Below are 21389 nucleotides of genomic sequence, written 5' to 3'. Positions count from 1 at the left end.
TGTTGAAGGCCTCAAAGAGATAAGAATTAGGCTGGTTGAGGACAGGTGCCCAAGACTAAGACTTCACATACAAAACTGAAAAGTAAAACTTATATGGACTCTCCCCATGACTCCTTTCCAAGTGGTTCTCGGGCACTGACCTTCTCCAACACCACTAGTCATTCTATGACTGTTTTGTGCCACTTTCACAAAAATGAAGCTGAACTGGATTTGGTGGGTAGGGGAAAGGAGATTCACTGGCTTTTCTGAAGTTGCACTTGACAGGCCTCTGAGCCAAAGTGCTTTTTTATCCGACAGACACAGAGCAGTGCAAAGAGAAGGACCGAAGCTTCACTTGTCTGGATCAAGAATCCTGCTTCTCAGCCTCTATGCCCAAGGATGTCTCCTAAAGGCATGAATTGCCAGAAGGTGCTTCCTTTACCCAGAGACACCCTGTTCTATTTCCTTTCGTATCTCCTTAATCCAGACAATCTTTCCTTCTGTAAGGACTTCTGGTGAAGGAGAAGAAACCTAGATATAGGGGGAAGTAATAAAATGGCAATGAAAGAGCAGAAAATTTATTATTATGCAAATAGTTATGCAAACTGAGATCAAAGGGCTTTCCAAAATAAGTTGTGCATCCTGTATTACAGGTACCATATCAGAGTAACACATCCAGGAGAACAAATTTTGAATTCAGAAAACACACTATCCAAGAGGTCCCCAAATCCAATTCTTTTTTTTGTACCAGGGATTGAACCCAGGGATGCTTAACCACATCCTCAGTCCTTCTTATTTTTATTTTGAGACAGTGTCTTGCTAGTTGCTGAGGCTGGTCTGAACTTGTGATCCTCCTACTTTAGCCTCCCGAGTCACTGAAATTACAGGTATGCGCCACCACATTTGGCCTGATTCCTTTCTAAAATACTCATAGCAGTCACTCGGGACAAATATCTTGATAGCTGGTTGCTAAATACTGGATTTGGTGTTGGGCCAATTGTTAAGGCACCACTTGTGCTGAGGAGGAAAGTGGGGACTGTGAATGAAGGACAGCAGCCTTGCTTCTAGGGAAGTAATATCTGATAAGGATGTCAAGGAAGACGTATTTCATTACTTTACATTCAACTTTGCCAAAACTACTAGTTCTCTCGTTTAATAATTACTGAAATAACCATTCTAGAAGTAGTATGTCCTAATTCTTTTTCTCTATATCATAAATACTTCCAATATTGTTAGGACTAATTATTGCTACTATTAATCTGTTGCACTAAATCTCTTATGCTACTGCTTGAATTGTACAAGCACATAAAACATGCCTTCTCTATTAAGCTTTTGTAATGAGTTGTGACTGAACTAATTCAGTAAGAATCTAAGTACAAATATGGAGTTTCTGTATAGTTATAGTAATTGGGGGGTCAATTTGGCAGCTTCTCACTTTGGGTACAATATAATAGTTCAAAGAATACTAATTTACATACCAAGGAGGTCGTGAGAAAAATATATTAGTCTAGTTAAAGCAGATTATGACTTAATAGAATGAATTTCATATTGTCTCTTAAGAAGACAACAAAAAGTTCCCCAAATAAAATAGTTCACTTATTTGTTAACTGTTTAGAGAACAGGATGAAGTTCATAGGCCTTGGTCCACAGACCTGAAAGATATCCAGAAAAGCAGTGAGAAAAAATTCTAGTATGTTACCAAAAGGCAATTGCTCATTTAATTCTCCCCTTCATATATTCTTTTCATCTATCTCTTGGCATCCAAAAGTGTTAGTGTGTCCATCTCCTTGGGTGTATACTCTGGATGTACATACAAGTCAGAAAATGCTTCTTAGTTTTGTTCCACTGAGGAGGACAGAGTTGAAGAACATGGCAGGAAAGGACTCGGCTTTGGATTAAACAGTGATACCAAAAAATACAACGTATTTCCCTCTTGAGTTGGGAAAACATACTATTAAGATGACAAAAGGATACATGTAAGTTGGGATGCCTCTTGCAGCCAAATATTTCCGAATAAGTCGCTCAGTACCATACCAGTTAAAACCCTTGGTGGCATGACCGATGCGTGGAAGATGAACACTTGCTATTAAAAAAAAAGAAAAAAAAAAAAAAAAAAAGGTCACGTCTATTTTTTGATTTTTTATGTCTTCACTCATCAAACATTGATTGATGGGTATAACATATACATAGAAGAATAATTTTTGACCTTTTGCCCAAAATATACAAGTATAGTGTGAAAAATATTCTGGCAGGGGGTGATCATAATAGGGAAAAATTCAGTTATTCTGTTGAACATGAAGATCCACAGGCTCTTGAAATAAGCAGGCACAATGGAAGTAGAATATGATTGATGGTGAAATCAAAGTTAAAACAAAGATTCTCCAATTAGCCATGAAATTCAACAAATACCAAGACATACTAGGTTTGGAAACAAAATTACATTTCTTTGGCAGAGAGTCATGGCAGATTGTGACTCTCTAAGAGGAAGTATAATAAACGGCTTTTCCCAACTACACAAAACCAAATTCCTTCATCTCTAATATCTGCTTCCCCATTGTAAAATCATGAGAAAAATACCAGTGGATGGACATGGTCCACAGAAATAATGAATATGAAACCAACCTGGAAAGGAACTGGGTTACACAAAGACAAAATGAAGGGGTCATTACTCGGTGCTCTACCTTTGCTATGCAAACTGAGCACGGTCTTGGCATTCATCTCCCTTCAAAAATCACACTGCATGTCTAGAAAAAGAAATTCATCTCTTCCTGATCTCTGTTGGAAGAGCTTACCTTTCTTTCTCTTTGCTGCTAAAAATATCTTCTTGAGGCCCTCTTCTAGAGCTGCCATCTTAATGCCAGACAGGGCATTGGAGCGATCACGGTGCTGAGCCACTACCAAGGCCAACTAAAAAGAACCATTAGATGAATGACATGACATGAGATAGCTCCATTGTCAACTCAGTGACCTGCCCATGGAGAGGACATAACCGTTTATGGACCACTCAGGCTTTGGCTCCATCCTTTATTTCTGGTACCTGGGATTGAACTCAGAGGTGCTTAACCACTCAGCCACATTCCCAGTCCTTTTTAATTTTTCACTTTGAGACAGGGTCTTGCTAAGTTGCTTGTGGCCTCACTAAATTGCTGAGGCTGGTTTTGAACTTGTGATTCTCTTGCATCGGCATCCTGAGCTACTGGGATTACAGGCATGTGTCACTGTGCCCAGTGGCTCCATCTCTTTTGTTTGCTCTGCCTGAACAGCAATGTGTGATGATCCACCTTATCATAATTGATCTCTTATTTTTGTGGCAACTTTATACAGGGATTTCTTCCACTTTTTATGACATGTTAAAAACCAGAGTCTAAAATTTATACTTTCTAAACGTTCTCATAGGTAAAGAAAAATTTTAAGACTCTTTGGAATAGATAGGATTTTAGAGGTTCTTATAATCCAGCCCTCTTGACTGATATTAGAGTCAGTCTCCCAGGACAAGCAGTCAGTCCATCTCTGTCTAAACAAGCTATGAAAACCAAGTGCCAACTATCTCCACCTCCTCCTAAATGGGGTAGAGCTGGAGAGTTAAGGAAGCTTCTGGGACCAATGTCAGTCACTACAGTCACATCCTAGACACACTGTTCCACACCGTAAACAGCTTTCTTGAGTAACTGTACACTGAAATTCTCATGCATGGGCATTATTTTGTTTTTTTTTGTTTTTGTTTTTTTTTTTCTTTTTCATTTTAGAAATTCTGAATGAATGACTAGAATAGAAACCACTTTGTTGCCACACCAATATGAAGAGAATGAACCTCTTTAAGCCTTGTTTCTAAATTTATTTTCTTAAATGAATAAGATTTGGTTTAAAATTTGGATATGAATTCAGACCTTGGAAAAAACTATAGGTATGGCAAGTAAATTCACTACAGGTATTCCAAATGACAGACCATCGAGAGATACTTAAGATGCAAAAGTAGGATTCTGATGTAAGCAGAGAAGTATGTATTGGTTCCTCTCCTCTGCCTGTGGCTGTCCAGAAAATATAATCCTTTATAGAAACTTTCATGTAATAAATAATAAAACCCTCAGAGTTTTGAGACATGATTTCATACTTGTTTAGTAAATGTTCATGGAGCATTTCTAATGAGCCAATACTATGTGGGATACGAAGGATAAAAAAGTCCCTATACCTGAAGGGGCCTGTAGTATACTCCAGTGCACGCATAAAGAAGTAGAGAACAGTGCTCCATGGACTGTGATAGAAGCCTGGGGGACAGGGGAAGTGGAATGTGTGGGCCAATATGCTTGTTATGGGATGGACCCTGTTCCCCCAAATTCATATTCTGAAGCCCAAACTCCCAGTACCCCCAAATGTGATTGCACTTGGACAAGGGCCTTAAAGACATTATTAAATAAAGATAGTAGAATTAATCAGACATAACTTTCCTATATTCATATATGAAGACACTACCAGTGTAACTCATATCACATATAACCACAAATATGTGAAGTTATACTCCATGTATGTATGATATGTCAAAATACATTCTACTATTGTGTAGCATAAAAATTTTCAAAAAAGAGAGATTAAGTTAAAATGAGGTTATTAGGGTGGGCCCTAATCCAAACTGACTTGTGATCTCTGAAGAAGAACTTTGGACATGCAGAAAGATGCCAGGGATGTCTACACAGAGAGGAAAGACCCTGAAGGACACAGTGAGAAGGTGGTCATCTACAAGTCAAGGAGAGAGGCCTCAGGAGAAACCAAACTACTAACACTCTGATCTTGGACTTGCAGCATCCAGAACTTTGAGAACATACATATCTATGGTTTAAGCTACCCAGTCTTAGGTACTGTTATGGCAGCTGTTGCAAACCACTCTAATACTAGAGATCTGGGCCCCAGTGGGGGCAGGAAGGGTTTTAAGAGAAATTGATGGGAGCCAAATTTTAGTTCTGATTAAAAGATGTGGTTTTTTTGTTTGTTTGGTTTTTACTTACCAGATCTTGCCCTGTGTTTCTTGTCTCTTTATCATCAATAGGAAACAAAAGGACACTTCCCAAACTTAAGTCTGAGATTAAAAAAAAAAGAAAAAAGAACAACAGAAGGAACATTCAACTCACATGAACCACTGAAGGAGAATTACTCCGGATCCTCCTGTGTCTTCTTCTTCCAAATCCAGTTAGGTTTGGAACCCCACCTCCACCAGTCTTGCATAGCCTTTTCTTACTCTCCTTAGCTACGTTCTTACCTGCTTCTCTTCTGAAGTTTTCATGTTCTCCTAATTCAATATTCCCCAAACTTTACCAACCAAGTGCCCTATAGGCAAAGGAGAATGAATACAAATGCTAGAGGTATCCATGGGTGGGGAGGAATTCTATGGGCTTGAAATTCCTTTGGAAGTCTACTGTTTGTCTTACATCATTCAAATACTGCATTATACTATACCTATTCCTGTTTGCATATTTTCTAACCCTATAAAATCAAATCAAACTGTCACTTAGAGATGCTAATTTAATTTGGGGCTTTACATAACTCAGTTTAAACTTTTTGTTCAAACTAAAAATGACAAATATCTTGCACACCCCAATCTTTTAAGTCATTCTAAAATACTAGCTCTGCTATGCCATTCTTCTGATCAGATTTCCTGTATATCTAGCCATTATCCACTGGATATGGTCCTATTTAGAATGGTATCCCCTAGATAAGCCATGTATAGTCTTCTATGATGTGGCCAAACCTCCCTTTAAAACTGAACTCTCCTCTGTTCCTTGGCCTAAACCTGGCCTGCATATGGACTGTGTAACTACCTGGGAACAGTAGTTACCACGGGGATACCAAAAAGAATGTGACTGTTAGGAATCCTCTTGCCATTCTATCTGCCTATTCAAATTCAAGCCATCTTCCCAGACCCCAGATAACTCTCACCACTCCATGAAGCCTTCCCCAGCAGCCTTAGCCCAGTTCCACCTACTCTGCTATAGCCAATTTAAATCCTTCTTCAGGAAAGAGTGTACACCGCTATCTCCATTTCTTTAGTGACCACTTTTACCTTAAATCTGTGCAATTAGGTGATAGTCTTTACATTCCTCAAAGTGCTCTAAGGTCACATGATCAACCACAGGTTGAATCCGGTGGCCTTCTCCCAATTCTTCTTACTTCAGAGTCTGACACTGCAGACCACTTTGCCTTCTTAACATCCTCTCTTCCCTTACACAGGTTGAGCATCCCTAATCCAGAAATCCCAAATCCAAAATGCTCCCAAATCCCAAATTTTTAAACAGTGACATGATGCCACAAGTGGAAAATTACACATCAGACCTCATGTGACAGGCTGTGCTAAAAAATACTGTATAAAATTACATGTTTATAAGGTTCATATGAAACATAAATATATTTTGTGTTTAGATCTAGATCTCATCCCCAAGATATCTCACTAAGGTATACACAAATATCCACTGTTTAAAAATATTTTGAAATACTTCTGGTCCTAAGCAATTTGAATAAAGGCTACTAAACCTTCAAAATACTACATTCTCAAGATTCTCTTATTTTCCTGAAAATTCTTACTGTCTCTCCTCTTATCTCAGTTCCAAAAATTTTCTATGTTCTGTTCTCTGCCTTCTCATTTCTCCCACATGGTTTCAAAGAGGGATGCCTTAGTCTGCACCGCTAGCTCTGACCTCTCTGGGATTCTCTGCACCTTTTTTTTTGAATCCTGCCAGATCTGGGTTGGCCATTTCAACACACACCAAACCCTTCTTTTAAAAATGTGTTTTACCAGAAAAAGCAATGTGTTTTACGTCCTTATATTCCTCTCTACTTTAGAGAACTGGGCCAAAGAATTAGGAAAAACCAATCTCTAAGATATCTGGAGGGCCCATCTCTGTTGGACAAGGTCCTTTGACTGCTCATCTTCCCCAGAAAATAATCACAATGATACTTTTACTCTTCCTTCCATTTTGCAACTTCTGCATGTAAAAGGAGGTGGCCTTTTCCCTTCTGTATGTCAAGAGACAATACTTTTCAGTCTTCCAAGTCCTCCTGGTCCCAAACAACTTTACTTCTGTCTCCAGGGAGTGTTGTACCCAAGCTGTGCTGACCTCATAATCTACCTTCCTTCCCCCTAGCACCAAACCTGAGCTATGTTAGCATTTTAATAGTGTGTCCCATTTCCCTCCTATAGATCTCTGACATTTTCATGAGATATTCCCTTATGAAGATGAGGGAGTTGGGTAAATTATGAAATAATCTTTATTCTAATACTTGAAGATGTATGCAGCAACTGACATTTTTCAAAAGACCTACACATTCATTATCCTCACTAGAGTCCCTTGGGGTAGGTGGAGCAAAGTATTATAAATTAAATGAGAAAACAGGCAGAGAGAAAGGGGTCACAGTCACATAAAACCAGCTGATGACAGAATTCACATCACAATCGGCTCTTCTGAGTCCTTCTCCAAGGCCAGTTAACCCCATGATACCATCTTAAGTGTCCACTCCTGTCTTATTCCATTGTTCTGTTTTTCATCTTACCTTTCATTTTCCCTGCCAGCTCATATACTTTTCTTGGCTCAGCTGACCGTGCTTCCAGAGCGGTAAATAAGCCACCTCTGCCCCAGCGGCCAGAGTCATCTGACAGAAGAAAGAAAATTTTCATCTATAAGAGGCAAAGTCAAGCCCACAATTTAGAGAAACAAAGGCACACAAATTAGGCTTGTAGAAGAATGATTTTTTCAAAGGGAAGGAAAGCTATATCTGATCTCCTAGGAGTATCATAGTTGGATTCCCAAATATGTACAGGTTTTCTGAAAGATATACCTGGCCATCATAACAGAAAGGCATCTCAAAAGTGAGTGTTATGAATGAGAAAAAAATCTCCGGTGGGTCTATAACTCTGGGGGAAGTGAATAAGGAAGGGTGGAGTCCTGGGGGAACATAACTGTGAGCGAGTGCTGTTAATATCATAGCATACAACTCCCATTTTACAGGTCAGGAAAAGGAAAAGTTAAACGACTCATTCAAGCTTGCATTAACATAATAGGTTAGTACCTTGTATTTATACTCATTCATACCACAAATATTTGTTTATATGTATTACCTGTCAAACATCATTCTAGGTACTGGAGCTACTGTGGTGGACACATATACACATACACAATTCTCTTCTATTAAGCTTATTTTCTAATGTAATGAGATAATCAAACAAATATATATGTTAATATGTGAGGAGGTGATAAAGGTAAATTGGGTAGAAAGAGGACAAAGAGTAACAGAGGGAGTATGTAAACTGTTCTATATGAGGTGATCAGGGAAGACCTTTCTGAGAGGCAGACATTTAAACTATGCTTGATGTGACTAGAGAAAATAAGGTTCCAGGCAGAACATGCAGAGGTTGTGAGGGGAACACACGGGGAGTTTCTCAGAGAATGCATTTTTCTTCTAAAATGTAGCCTCATTTCACCCTCTTAAAAAACTTGTGCTGAGGATGAGACAGATATCCCATTAATATAGATTAGGAAGCTCACGCTCAGGGAGAGTGGGTAACTCAACCAGGTAAACCAAAGAGCCAAGAGTCAAATTCACATGAATTTGTCATGCTTTTTTGATCACATGAAATTACATTGGGACCAGCACCCTTAAGTCATGATTTAGACTCATCTTCTCCATTTCTTGGCACCATAAAGACTGAGGCACACTCCCTGCCCACACCACTTCTCGTACCTACACAGTGCACGATGAGAGCATCCTCTGTCCCAGCCTGAGGGTGCGTGACATCACCACTAACATACTTGATGGAGGCTGGGTCTGGGTCACCGTAACCCAATTCAGGAGCACTCTCATCTTCCTCGTCCTCAAGGTCCTCGGACTCACTCTCCTCAGAGGGCAAGCAGAAGGACTGGTAATTGTGGGACTCCCACCAAGCCATCCTTTGACCCGAAAGAGAGAAAAGAAAATTAACCTCTCCTTGGAGCACATTTTGCACTGCTATTCACAAACAATAACTACCAAGTAAAATGTAATTAAAAACTTACCCTGACTGAAGTTTTTTGCTCATTTGTAATTAAACAAGTTTTACTGATTAGTCTGTCTCCTGACTATACTTCAATAATGAGCATCCAATAAATGTCCCTGTTTTTAAGAACATGACTAAAAGGGACCTGTTCAAATAAATGATTCCTCACTGGCTACAATAAAACCTTAAAAATTTCTCGTTTCAATAGAATGCATCTTCTCTGCTTTAGGCACTCAAGACTTCTCACTAAAGTAGATGAAATGCTAAAGTTGAATCTTTTAAAGTGTTCTGTGGAGCTGGGTATGGTGGTGCAAACTTGTGATCCTAGCTACTCAGGAAGCTGAGGCAGGAGGATCACAAGTTGGAGGCCAGCTAAACAACCTAGTGAGACCCTGGTTCTAAATAAAAAATAAAAAGGACTGGGGAACTAGATCAGTGGTAGAGTGCCCCTGGGTTCAATCACTAGTCAAAAAAAAAAAGTATTCTGTTATCAACAGAAACTACCAGATTGATAGTTTTTTGAATTTTTAAGTGATTCTAGTGGAGGAGACCAAAATATCTATGTCACTAGAAATGACAGTACTCCCTAGACATACTTTTTCTTATGCTCAGCTTCTTCCTTTTCCCTCTTCTTTTCCTCCATTAGTCTCTTTCTCTTGGCTGCTGCTTCTTGTCTTTTTTTCTGTCTTTCTTCCAGTTCTTCTGGGCTCAGAATCCTTTTCCTTTTGGTAGACCCCTCCAAGAGGCCTGGGATAAGAACCTGTAGGAAGGATAAGATTGAAAGCCAGGAAGGTCAGGAATTTCCTGTTCCCCTATGAGTTTCATTCATCCCCAAAGCAGTCTTTCTACAGAGGCAACATGCTTAGGCTTTCACAAAATACTGTGTGGTGGGCACTGGCAGCAAGATACTTCAATTTACTGTTCATATTATGAATCTCATTGGCATGGTGGGCCACTGTGTTCTAAATTCAGCCATAGTACTGACATGGATAGTACAGTCATTTTGATTCATTTTATGAGCAATAAGGTAATTCAGAATAGAAACTTTTTCTCCTTGATTGAAAGCATACAATGTAGGATACCATTTAAAGTTTAAACAATTTTAACACAAATCTTTCTATAAATGTATAATTCCTTTTAATACAGAGTATTTTAGCATGATTATCTTAATGATAGATAACATTTAGAAAGTACATTTTAAGCATCGAACACTGAACGTTACACATATTCATCTCTTAATGTTTATCAACAACAGGATATGATATTTTGATTTAATATGGTGATCCATTTAGGGGTGGCTTAGAAGAGGGACAGGGCTGCTTTTACCTGCACTAAATTGTGCAATATACTCACCTTATTAATGTTTTTTATGCTAGATTTTTACATAGCTTTTATACTAGGGTTCAGTTAATTTGTTACATTTCAAGATACACATTTCTTAATAAATCATCCTAAGAGAACAAAAAATGATACTGAGATCACTTTTGGTTCTTTTATAGGAAGACAGTTTGGAAGAATTTATGATCTCACACAAATGAACAGCTCTTACACTGCCTTTATTTCGGAGTAACCGGCCCTCTTGACTTTTTTTTTCCAAAAGGATTTTCTGAAGATTCACCAGTTGTTCAAAGGATTTTCTGTCTTCCTTACTGGGCTCTTTAGAATAATCTTTACCTTCAAATAAGTACATGTGGTTCTCTAAGAATATAAAACACAAAGTGAGAAATGTTAAGACATTGAAAAATAGGTCAATGTTATTCAAAGCAATAACTAGGTGAATACTCTAAATGGGTGAAGACCAGCTTGTAATGAAATTTCACTTCCTGTTGCACCAATACTGATGAGTTTGGGTTCTATATGTGTTCACTTTTCAAAGGACAGAGCATTGGCTTAAACCCTTTTGGCCCACCCTACGTGATGTGGGAATCTCTGCTGGATCTCTCTACACTGCTGAGTCTCAAATCATTCATCCATTCCACAACTATTCCCAGTGCAAATCTCACTGACTTTTAAGATCCCCTAATAAAATCTCAACTTTTTTAGTCCAAACATAATTTTAATACTCAAGTCTTTTCCCCCTTTTCTATAATATTAAAAGGAACAAGGGGCAAATCTACGAGAAAATGAAAAAAAATCACAAAAAATAATCCCTTAGATTTATAATATTCTTTGTAGATCTCACAAAGCATCTTCATGTTTCTTACTTCAATCCTGGTATAACTAACCCAACTTATGAAGGGGGAAACTGAAACTCACAGGGATTAAAGGGTTCCTCAATTCTCTCTTCTACAAAATGAACAAGGTAGGTTTTTTTGATTCTAAGATCAGTATGCTCTTTTCGGTAGATTAGTGTATAGAGAAAAGTAGAAAGAAAACAGGCTTGCAAATAATTATGGCAAAAACAACAAGGACAATAGTATGATCTTTTTTTTTTTTTCTTTAATTTTTACAGTGCTGGGGATCAAACCCAGGGACTCACAAATGCTAGGTAAGAGCTCTACCACTGAGCAACACCCCCGGCTGATAGAGTACTCTTTAAGTAGCACTTTATGCTATCAGAGCAATTTCACATCTATTACCACGTTTGATTTTTGCAGCTGTGTAAAAGAGTAAAAGAGACATTAATAGCACCATTTTACAGATGAAGACACAAAGGCCCAATGAGGCTGGGTGATCTGCCACGATCATGAATCAAGTGATAAACAGCCAAGACTAGTAACCACAGACAGGTAAGATAAGGATTCAAAAGTGAAGTGTATTTAACAGCACATGTTACCAAATAATGTATTTTCACAGCATTATGAAATCAGCTATAAGTATGTTTTCCCTAGAGAGTATGAAAGCAAAACATTTTCATTCTCAAGAGATCAATTGCTTCACACTTGTACCCAAATCTAACCAGCTGTAATTCTAATTGGCATTTGCTAATTAAATCAGCAGGGGGCTTTCAATGAGGTATTCTATCAACAAGTGGAAAAAAATAAAGAGCTGAGAAGTGTCAAATATGATCAACATATGTAGCATCATACTGCATGAAATTCTCAACTTACCAGATAAATGTGCTTTTTAAAAAAACTTTGGCATTAAAGTTAAAGCAACCTTACTTTTTACCTAAATTTGATTGGGCTGCTCTAATTACTACTCTTTAATGTTTATTTATATTATTTTTAATGATGCTCCATGTCTTTAGTCTGTTACTAATAGGCAGTTGGAGCCCACAGGTCTAGACCCTCATCGGTCCTGCCAGAGGAACCATTTACCAAAAAGGGAACCAAGACATGGTCATTGAAGACAACATTTCAGATTTTAATCAAACTGGAGAATTTTTTATGGCAGTTAGATTGTCTGCAAAAATACCTGTTTTTAGGCAGGTGAAGATATACAATCATCTTTCTAAAAACACTGCAATTTTATTTTGTTCTAGCAAATAAAATTAAATTAATATAGATGAGTATAGAAAAGGCTGTAATCATGATACTAAGGTAATCCAATATAACTTAAAAATATGACCACACACATTTATTTTTTCTCTCACCTGAAACAGCTAAATGACAATAAATGGATTTCTAAAAAGCTATATGAGGCAATGGTACATTAAAACGTTCACAAACTCTTTGGAAAATGAAAACAGATTAAGAAGAGCTGTGGATCCAAAACACAGGTATCCAGCTGGGACTGACTACAGGAATAGAAACCCTCTCAATACTCCAAAAGCTTAGGACTCACAGTCCCACAGGGCACCACGATGTGGGGGAACTGAAAGGATCCACACAGCAAGCAGTGGGAGCACCATGAGCCCTTGGATCCCTGTCTTTTCAATTTAAACAATTTTGCTGTAATGATGTATCTTCCAAGGATGATAAAAGAGGACTTGTCTAAGGATAAAACAAGTTGTCCAGTGATGTCTTCAAACCTGGGTGTCTGGAAAGGCTCCCCCAGTGCAAAAGCTGGCTTGCCAACCAGTGCTGCTGGCATGAGGCCCATAGGCTGTCCACCTGCTCACAACAGAGCTGCCTGTCAGCTTTGGGGCATTTCACCAGCACCCGGATCAGATAGTCACAGGACACCAGATGTTTCAGGAAAACTGCTAATAAGAACAAGAGATGGGGCTGGGGAGATAGCTCAGTTGGTAGAGTGCACAAGGCCCTGGGTTCAATCCCCAACTTCAATACCACCCCCTCCCCCCAAAAAAAACAAGAGATTCTTTTTTTAAAAAGAGGAGAAAGAAGGAGAAGCAAATGGAAGAAGAAGGAGAAGCAAATGGAGAAAAAGAGACAATACAGTGGGCAGGGCAACATTTTTTGAAAAGATATAATAAATATCCTCCCTGGGATATATTTTAAAAAGCTATAATAAATGTCCCCAGTGAGGATATCGTATCCTTGAAATGAGAACAGGATACAAACAACAAGCAGAGAACAAGAAAGAATTCTTGAATATAAATGTGATACTATTGTAACAAATTTTAAAGATAAAACACAAGAAAAGTCAAAAACAGTGTTCTGTAAAATAATGCCAGTTGCCTGAATTTTGAATTCTTCATATATCCTATAAAAACCACACCAATCAATAAGGATAATGAAATCACCCCTAATCTAAGCCTGCTACAAAATTAGGAGTCAGAAACTACTCTAATCTTCCATTTGCAGGTAAGTAGAGAAATGAACATCCCAAACCAGCTGAGCCAGCGCTCACTAGTCTGGGTAGGCAGAGACTGCACAGGAGAGGGAACAGTGGGGTTCTAGTAGTGCCAAACGGAGGAAATTTATTCTCCAAAATGAGAATCACACTCCAAATGGAAAAACAATGAGGATGGGTCCAAGACCTGGTAGATCACAGCAGTGGCTACTAAGGAATCAAAAGGGAAGGGCTGGAAAGTAGGTGCAGTCAAAAATTTGGGGAAGATTTGCTTTTAGGTGAGAAAGAAGTAATTTAGAAAGGGAGGCATCCTTTGACAAATTTATGGCAAAGAAAAAGAAAGAAGCAAGTAGTAAAGCTGAGAATGACAAAACCAAAAGCCTTGCCCAGCCCACTCCCTACCAGTAAAGGAAGCACCACCTACTGAAGCCATGGTGCTTCTCTATTGGTGGGAGAAGGAACTCTGTTTTGGGGGGTGGGGGTCCTGGGATTGAACTCAGGGGCACTCAGCCTCGGAGTCACATCCCCAGCCCTATTTTGTATTTTACTTAGAGACAGGGTCTCACTGAGTTGCTTAGCACCTCGCTTTTGCGGAGGCTGGCTTTGAACTCAGGATCCTCCTGCCTCTGTCTTCGGAGCCACTGGGATTGCAGACATGCGCCACAGCACCCAGCTAGAAGGAACTCTTGAATTAAGAAGCTCAGTATGAGAGGTTTCAAGATGGCGGACTAGAGGGTGGCTGCATTTCATGTTGCTCCAGGACTCAGGATTCAAAAGAGGAGAAATTGAGAGACTTGGGACCAACTCAAAGCAGCCAGGTGAGTCTCTCCCGTTGGGGAGGCGCCTCGGATGGGGCGGTCGTCCCGGAATGCAGGGAACTTTGTGAAGTAGAGCTGCCTGGCGAGACACCCCTCCCCCCGCTGGAGCAGCGAACTTGGACAACTGGGAGTGTCATAGAGGAGGCCGCTCAGCACAGCACTGGGACTTGGAGCAACCACTGGGGCTCCGGGCGGCGGCCCAGAGGAGGGGCTGCGAGGAGAGCTGTTTGGACTCGGAGCGACCACTTCTGAACACCGGGGCCTGTGCGGAGGAGGAGGAGGAGGAGCAGTGCGGGGAGGCACTTGGACTTGGAGCGACTGCGCCAGAGCTACAGGCAGTTGACAGAGGAGGAGCTGCTCGGCGAGCTGTTTGGACTCGGAGCAACCATTCCTGAACACCAGGGCCTGCCCTGAGGAGGAGGAGGAGGAGCGTGGCTGCTTGGATTCGGAGTGACTATACCAGAGTTACGGGCGGTTGCCGGAGGAGGAGCTGCGAGGCGAGCTGTTTGGACTCAAAGCGACCATTCCTGAACACTGGGGCCTGCCCGGAGGAGGAGGAGGAGGAGGAGCGCGGCGGGTCATTTGGACTCGCAGTGACTGCGTTGGAGCTCCAGGCGGCTGCTCAGAGGAGGAGGCGAGTGGTGAATTGTTAGGACTTAAAGCGACCGCTCCTGAACACTGGGGGGCTGCCTGGAGGAGGAGCGCGGTGGATCGCTTGGTGTCCAGTGGCCGCACCAGAGCTCTGGGCGGCTGCCCGGAGGAGGTGTGCAGGGTCACGTGGACTCAGAGTGACTCACAGTGACCGCTCCTGAACACCCGGGGGGGGCTACCTGGAGGAGGAGGAGGAGGAAGGGGGCGGGTCACTTGGACTTGGAGTGACTGCCCAGGGCTACGGGCGGTTGGCAGGAGGAGGAGGCTTGCAGTGAGTTGCTTGGATTCCTAGTGACCGCACTGGAACACCGGGCGGCTGTCTGGAGGAAGAGGCGTGCGGCAGGTCTCTGGGACTCGGAGCGATTGTACGGGGCTCCAGGTGGCTGCTCAGAGGAGGGGCCGCATAGCCAGGCGATTAGGTGCAGAGCAGGGTCTAGGACCTAGGAGTCTTCTTGGAGGAAGAGCCGCACAGAGACACGCTTAGGGGCGGAGCAAAGGTTCCAGGACTGCGGGCAGATTCTCTGAGGAGAGGCAGCCTAAGGAGACTCATCTGTGAAGGGTGAGGCTCCCAGGCCCAGGAGGTAGGGCCAGGCCCTGGGAACAGTTGCAGAGGAAGGCAGCCCAGTCCAGGCAGTAGTTGTAGATTGAGGGGAACCTCTAGGAGGGGAACCGACCAGCGAGACCTCCCCACCAGGTGAGTCTTCCCTGCCGGGTGAGGTTTTCCCACAAGGATGGTAAAACCAGAGACACAGGCCCAAACAGGCCTTGCCTCAGCCCGCAGCCTAGTTACCCTTTGGATGACCATTGGTCAACAAGTGGAGGCACCTCTGCCCACTAGCAGGGAATGTACCCCACCTAAAGGCCACCACCCCTAGAGAGGCAGCTTCCTTGTGGAGCGCCGCACTATCAACTTCCTCCAAGACTTCAGCCTACTGAAGGCTAAGAGGGGATATACTAGAAATCTTCAGGGACATTATAAGTCAATAGAGGAAATCTGCAATATCTCAGCGGTCCACTGATACCTGAACAACATGAGAAAACAAGGGAAGAATATGCCCCAAACAAATCTAGATGTTACATCAATAAAACCCAATGACAGCATGGCAGAAGAAATGACAGAAAAGGAGTTCAGAAAGTACATAATTAAAATGATCAGGGAAGCAAACAATGAGATGAAAGAGCAAATGCAGGCATTGAATGATCGCACCAATTGACAGTTAAAAGAGCAAATACAGGAAGCAAAAGATCATTTCAATAAAGAGTTAGAGATATTGAAAAAAAAAACAAACAGAAATCCTTGAAATGAAGGAAACAATAAACCAAATTAAGAACTCCATAGAAAGCATATCCAATAGGATAGAACACCTGGAAGACAGAACCTCAGACATTGAAGACAAAATGTTTAACCTTGAAAACAAAGTTGAACAAACAGAGAAGATGGTAAGAAATCATGAACAGAATCTCCAAGAACTATGGGATATCATGAAAAGGCCAAATTTAAGAATTATTGGGATTGAGGAAGGCTTAGAGAAACAAACCAAAGGAATGAACAATCTATTCAACGAAATAATATCAGAAAATTTCCCAAATTTGAAGAATGAAATGGAAAATCAAGTTCAAGAGGCTTATAGGACTCCAAATACATAAAATTACAACAGACCCACACCAAGGCACATTATAATGAAAATACATAACATACAAAATAAAGACAGAATTTTAAAGGCTGTGAGAGAAAAGAACCAAATTACATTCAGGGGGAAACCAATAGGGATATCAGCAGATTTTTCAATCCAGACCCTAAAAGCTAGAAGGGCCTGGAACAACATTTTTCAAGCTCTGAAAGAAAATGGATGCCAACCAAGAATCTTATACCCAGCAAAACTTACCTTCAAATTTGACGATGAAATAAAATCCTTCCATGATAAACAAAAGTTAAAAGAATTTACAAAAAGAAAGCCAGCATTACAGAACATTCTCAGCAAAATATTCCATGAGGAAGAGATGAAAACCAAAGAAGCAAATCAGCAAAGGGAGGAATTATCCTAAAAGAATTGTCAAATAAAGGAGGAACCAAGTCGTGTCAAATAAATAAATAAAATTTAAAAAATGAACCAAATGACTGGGAAACCAAACCATATCTCGATAATAATCCTGAATGTTAATGGCCTGAATTCATCAATCAAAAGACACAGACTGGCAGATTGGATTAAAAAGAAAGATCCAACAATATGTTGCCTGCAAGAGACTCACCTCATAGAAAAAGATACTCATAGATTAAGGTGAAAGGATGGGGAAAAACATACCATGCACATGGACTCAGCAAAAAAGCTGGAGTATCCATCCTCATTTCAGATAGTGTGGACTTCAAGCCAAAGTTAGTCAGAAGGGATAAAGAAGGACATTTCATACTGCTTAAGGGAAACATAAATCAGCAAGATATAACAATCATAAACATCTATGCCCCAAACAGTGGCTCATCCATGTATGTCAAACAAATCCTTCTCAATTTCAGAAACCAAATAGACCATAACACAATAATACTAGGTGATTTTAACACACCTCTCTCACCAATGGACAGATCCTCCAAACAAAAATTGAACAAAGAAACCATAGATCTCAATAACACAATAATTTAGACTTAACGGACATTTATAGAATATACCATCCAACCAAGAGCGAAAACACTTTCTTCTCAGCAGCACATGGATCCTTCTCTAAAACAGATCATATATTATGCCACAAAGCTAATGTTAGCAAATACAAGAGGATAGAGACACTACCTTGTATTCTATCAGATCATAATGGATTGAAGTTAGAAATAAATGAAAGAGTAAAAAACAGAAACTACTCCAACAAGTGGAGATTAAACAATATGCTATTATATGATGAATGGATAACAGAAGATATTAGGAAGGAAATTAAAAAATTCTTAGAGGTAAATGAGAACAAAGAAACATCATATCAAAATCTCTGGGACACTATGAAAGCAGTACTTAGAGGGAAATTTATTTCATGGAGTGCATTTAATAAAAGAAGTAAAACTCAACAAATAAACAACCTAACACTACAGCTCAAAGCCCTAGAAAAAGAAGAACAGACCAGCACCAAAAGTAGTAGAAGACAGGAAATAGTTAAACTCAGAGCTGAAATCAACGAAATTGAAACAAAAGAAACAATACAAAAAATTGACAAGATAAATAGTTGGTTCTTTGAAAAAATAAACAAAATTGATAAACCTTTAGCCACACTAACAAAGAGAAGACGAGTAAACCCAAATCACTAAAATTCGGAATGAACAAGGAAATATCACAACAGACAGGATTGAAATACAAAACATAATTAGAAGCTATTTTGAAAATCTATACTCCAACAAAATAGAAAATTTTGAAGACATCAACAGGTTTCTAGAGACATATGAATTGCCTAAACTGAATGAGGAGGACATACACAATTTAAATAGACCAATTTCAAGTAATGAAATAGAAGAGGTCATCAAAAGCCTACCAACAAAGAAAAGTCCAGGACCAGATGGGTTCTCAGCCAAGTTCTACAAAACCTTTAAAGAAGAGCTCATTCCAATACTTCTCAAAGTATTCCATAAAATAGAAGAGGAGGGAACCCTCCCAAACTCATTCTATGAAGCCAATATCACACTGATACCTAAACCAGACAGAGACTCATCAAGGAAAGAAAATTTCAGACCAATATCCTTAATGAACATCGACGCAAAAATTCTCAACAAAATTTTAGCAACTCGCATACAAAAACATATTAAAAAGATAGTGCACCATGATCAAGTGGGTTTCATCCCAGGGATGCAAGGTTGGTTCAACATCAGGAAATCAATAAATGTAATTCACCATTTCAATAGAGTTAAAGTCAAGAATCACATGATTATTTCGATAATGCAGAAAAAGCATTTGATAAAATACAGCACCCCTTCATGCTCAAAACTCTAGAAAAAATAGGGATAGTGGGATCATTCCTTAACATTGTAAAGGCCATCTATGCTAAGCCCATGGCTAATATCATTCTAAATGGTGAAAAACTGAAAGCATTCCCACTAAAAACTGGAACAAGGCAGGGATGCCCTCTTTCACCACTTCTATTCAATATTGTCCTTGAAACTCTAGCCAGAGCAATTAGACAGATCAAAGAAATTAAAGGGATACGAATTGGAAAAGAACTCAAACTATCCCTATTTGCTGATGATATGATTATATACTTAGAGGAACCAGGAAATTCCACCAGGACACTTTTAGAACTCATAAGTGAATTCAGTAAAGTAGCGGGATATAAGATCAATGCACATAAATCTAATGCATTTTTATACATAAGTGATGAATCTTTGGAAAGAATAATCAGGAAATCTACCCCATTCACAATAGCCTCGAAAAAAATAAAATACTTGGGAATCAATCTCACAAAAGAGGTGAAAGACCTCTACAATGAGAACTACAGTACACTAAAGAAAGAAATTAAAGAAAACCTTAGAAGATGGAAAGATCTCCCATGTTCTTGGATAGGAAGAATTAATATTGTCAAAATGGCCATACTACCTAAAGTGCTATACAGATTCAATGCAATTCCAATTAAAATCTCAATGACGTACCTTACAGAAATAGAGCAAGCAATTATGAAATTCATCTGGAAGAATAAGAAACCCATAATAGCTAAAGCAATCCTTAGCAGGAAGAGTGAAACAGGGGGTATCGCAATACCAGATCTTCAACTTTACTACAAAGCAATAGTAACAAAAACGGCATTGTTTTGGTACCAAAATAGACAGGTAGATCAATGGTACAGAATAGAGGACACAGACACAAACCCAAATAAATACAATTTTCTCATACTAGACAAAGGTGCCAAAAATATGCAATGGAGAAAAGATAGCCTCTTCAACAAATGGTGCTGGGAGAATTGGAAATCCATATGCAATAGAATGAAACTAAACCCATATCTCTCACCATGCACGAAACTAAACTCAAAATGGATTAAGGACCTCAGAATCAGACCAGAGACCCTGCAAATTATAGAAGAAAAAGTAGGTCCGGATCTTCAACACGTCAGCTTAGGACCAGACTTCCTCAACAGGACTCCCATAGCACAAGAAAGAAAAGCAAGAATCAATAATTGGGATAGATTCAAACTAAAAAGCTTTCTCTCAGCAAAGGAAACTATCATCAATGCGAAGAAAGAGCCTACAGAGTGGGAGAAAATCTTTGCCAATCATACTTCAGATAGAGCACTAATCTCCAGAATCTATAAAGAACACAAAAAAAACTCTACACCAAGAATGCAAATAATCCAATCAACAAATGGGCTAAGGAAATGAATAGACACTTCACAGAAGAAGATCTACAAGCAATCAACAAACATATGGAAAAATGTTCAACATCTCTAGTAATAAGAGAAATGCAAATCAAAACCACCCTAAGATTCCATCTCACCCCAGTTAGAATGGTGAGTATCAAGAATACAAGCAACAACAGGTGTTGGCGAGGATGTGGGGAAAAAGGTACACTCATACATTGCTGGTGGGGCTGCAAATTAGTGCAGCCACTCTGGAAAGCAGTGTGGAGATTCCTTAGAAAACTTGGAATGGAACCACCATTTGACCCAGCTATCCCACTCCTTGGCCTATACCCAAAGGACTTAAAATCAGCATACTACAGGGATACAGCCACATCAATGTTCATAGCTGCTCAATTCACAATAGCCAGACTATGGAACCAACCTAGATGTCCTTCAATTGATGAATGGATAAAGAAACTGTGGTATATATATACAATGGAATATTATTCAGCCATAAAGAATGATAAAATTATTGCATTTGCAGGCAAATGGATGAAATTGGACAATATCATGCTAAGTGAGATAAGCCAATCTCAAAAAACCAAAGGTCGAATGATATCGCTAATCAGTGGATGAGGACACACAAAGGGGGGAGGGAAGGGTTAGTGTTAGGGTTAGAGTTAGGGTTAGGGAGGGGGGCAAGAATGGAGGAAGGAAGGACTGTATAGAGGGAAAAGAGGGGTGGGAGGGGTGAGGGGAAGGGAAAAAATAACAATGAATCAAACAACATTACCCTATGTAAATTTATGATTACAGAAATGGTATGCCTTTACGCCATGTACAAACAGAGAAACAACATGTATCCCATTTGTTTACAATAAAAAAGAAAAAAGTCAATTTGAGCTGAAAAAAAAAAAAAAAAAAAAAAAAAAGAAGCTCAGTAAGAAACCTCTCACTCCAGCCCATATTGACTCCCTATTGGTGCTGATACA

At 39.8% G+C, this 21389-nt stretch overlaps 1 protein-coding gene across 6 annotated transcripts in view; it reads right to left on the bottom strand.

Annotated features, from left to right (window-relative positions):
- Positions 1-712: 712 nt before the first annotated feature.
- Positions 713-21389, bottom strand: part of CHD1L (chromodomain helicase DNA binding protein 1 like) — a 60428-nt gene continuing 39751 nt past the window's right edge. For all 6 annotated transcript variants that reach the window (XM_079140233.1, XM_079140229.1, XM_079140230.1 and 3 more), the window contains 8 exons: positions 10545-10693; positions 9592-9755; positions 8704-8909; positions 7516-7614; positions 4980-5050; positions 2772-2886; positions 1954-2062; positions 713-1058 (listed from right to left, as the gene is read on the bottom strand). In XM_079140233.1, coding sequence (XP_078996359.1) covers positions 980-1058; positions 1954-2062; positions 2772-2886; positions 4980-5050; positions 7516-7614; positions 8704-8909; positions 9592-9755; positions 10545-10693 — 992 coding nt within the window. In that variant the 3' untranslated portion in view covers positions 713-979. The remainder of the gene's footprint in view (positions 1059-1953; positions 2063-2771; positions 2887-4979; positions 5051-7515; positions 7615-8703; positions 8910-9591; positions 9756-10544; positions 10694-21389) is intronic.

This window comes from Sciurus vulgaris, assembly GCF_902686455.1.
Source record: "Sciurus vulgaris genome assembly, chromosome: 1".
NCBI lineage: Eukaryota > Metazoa > Chordata > Mammalia > Rodentia > Sciuridae > Sciurus > Sciurus vulgaris.
The sequence above is the reverse complement of the archived record's forward strand: the minus strand, read 5'-3'. Positions and strand labels throughout refer to the sequence as shown.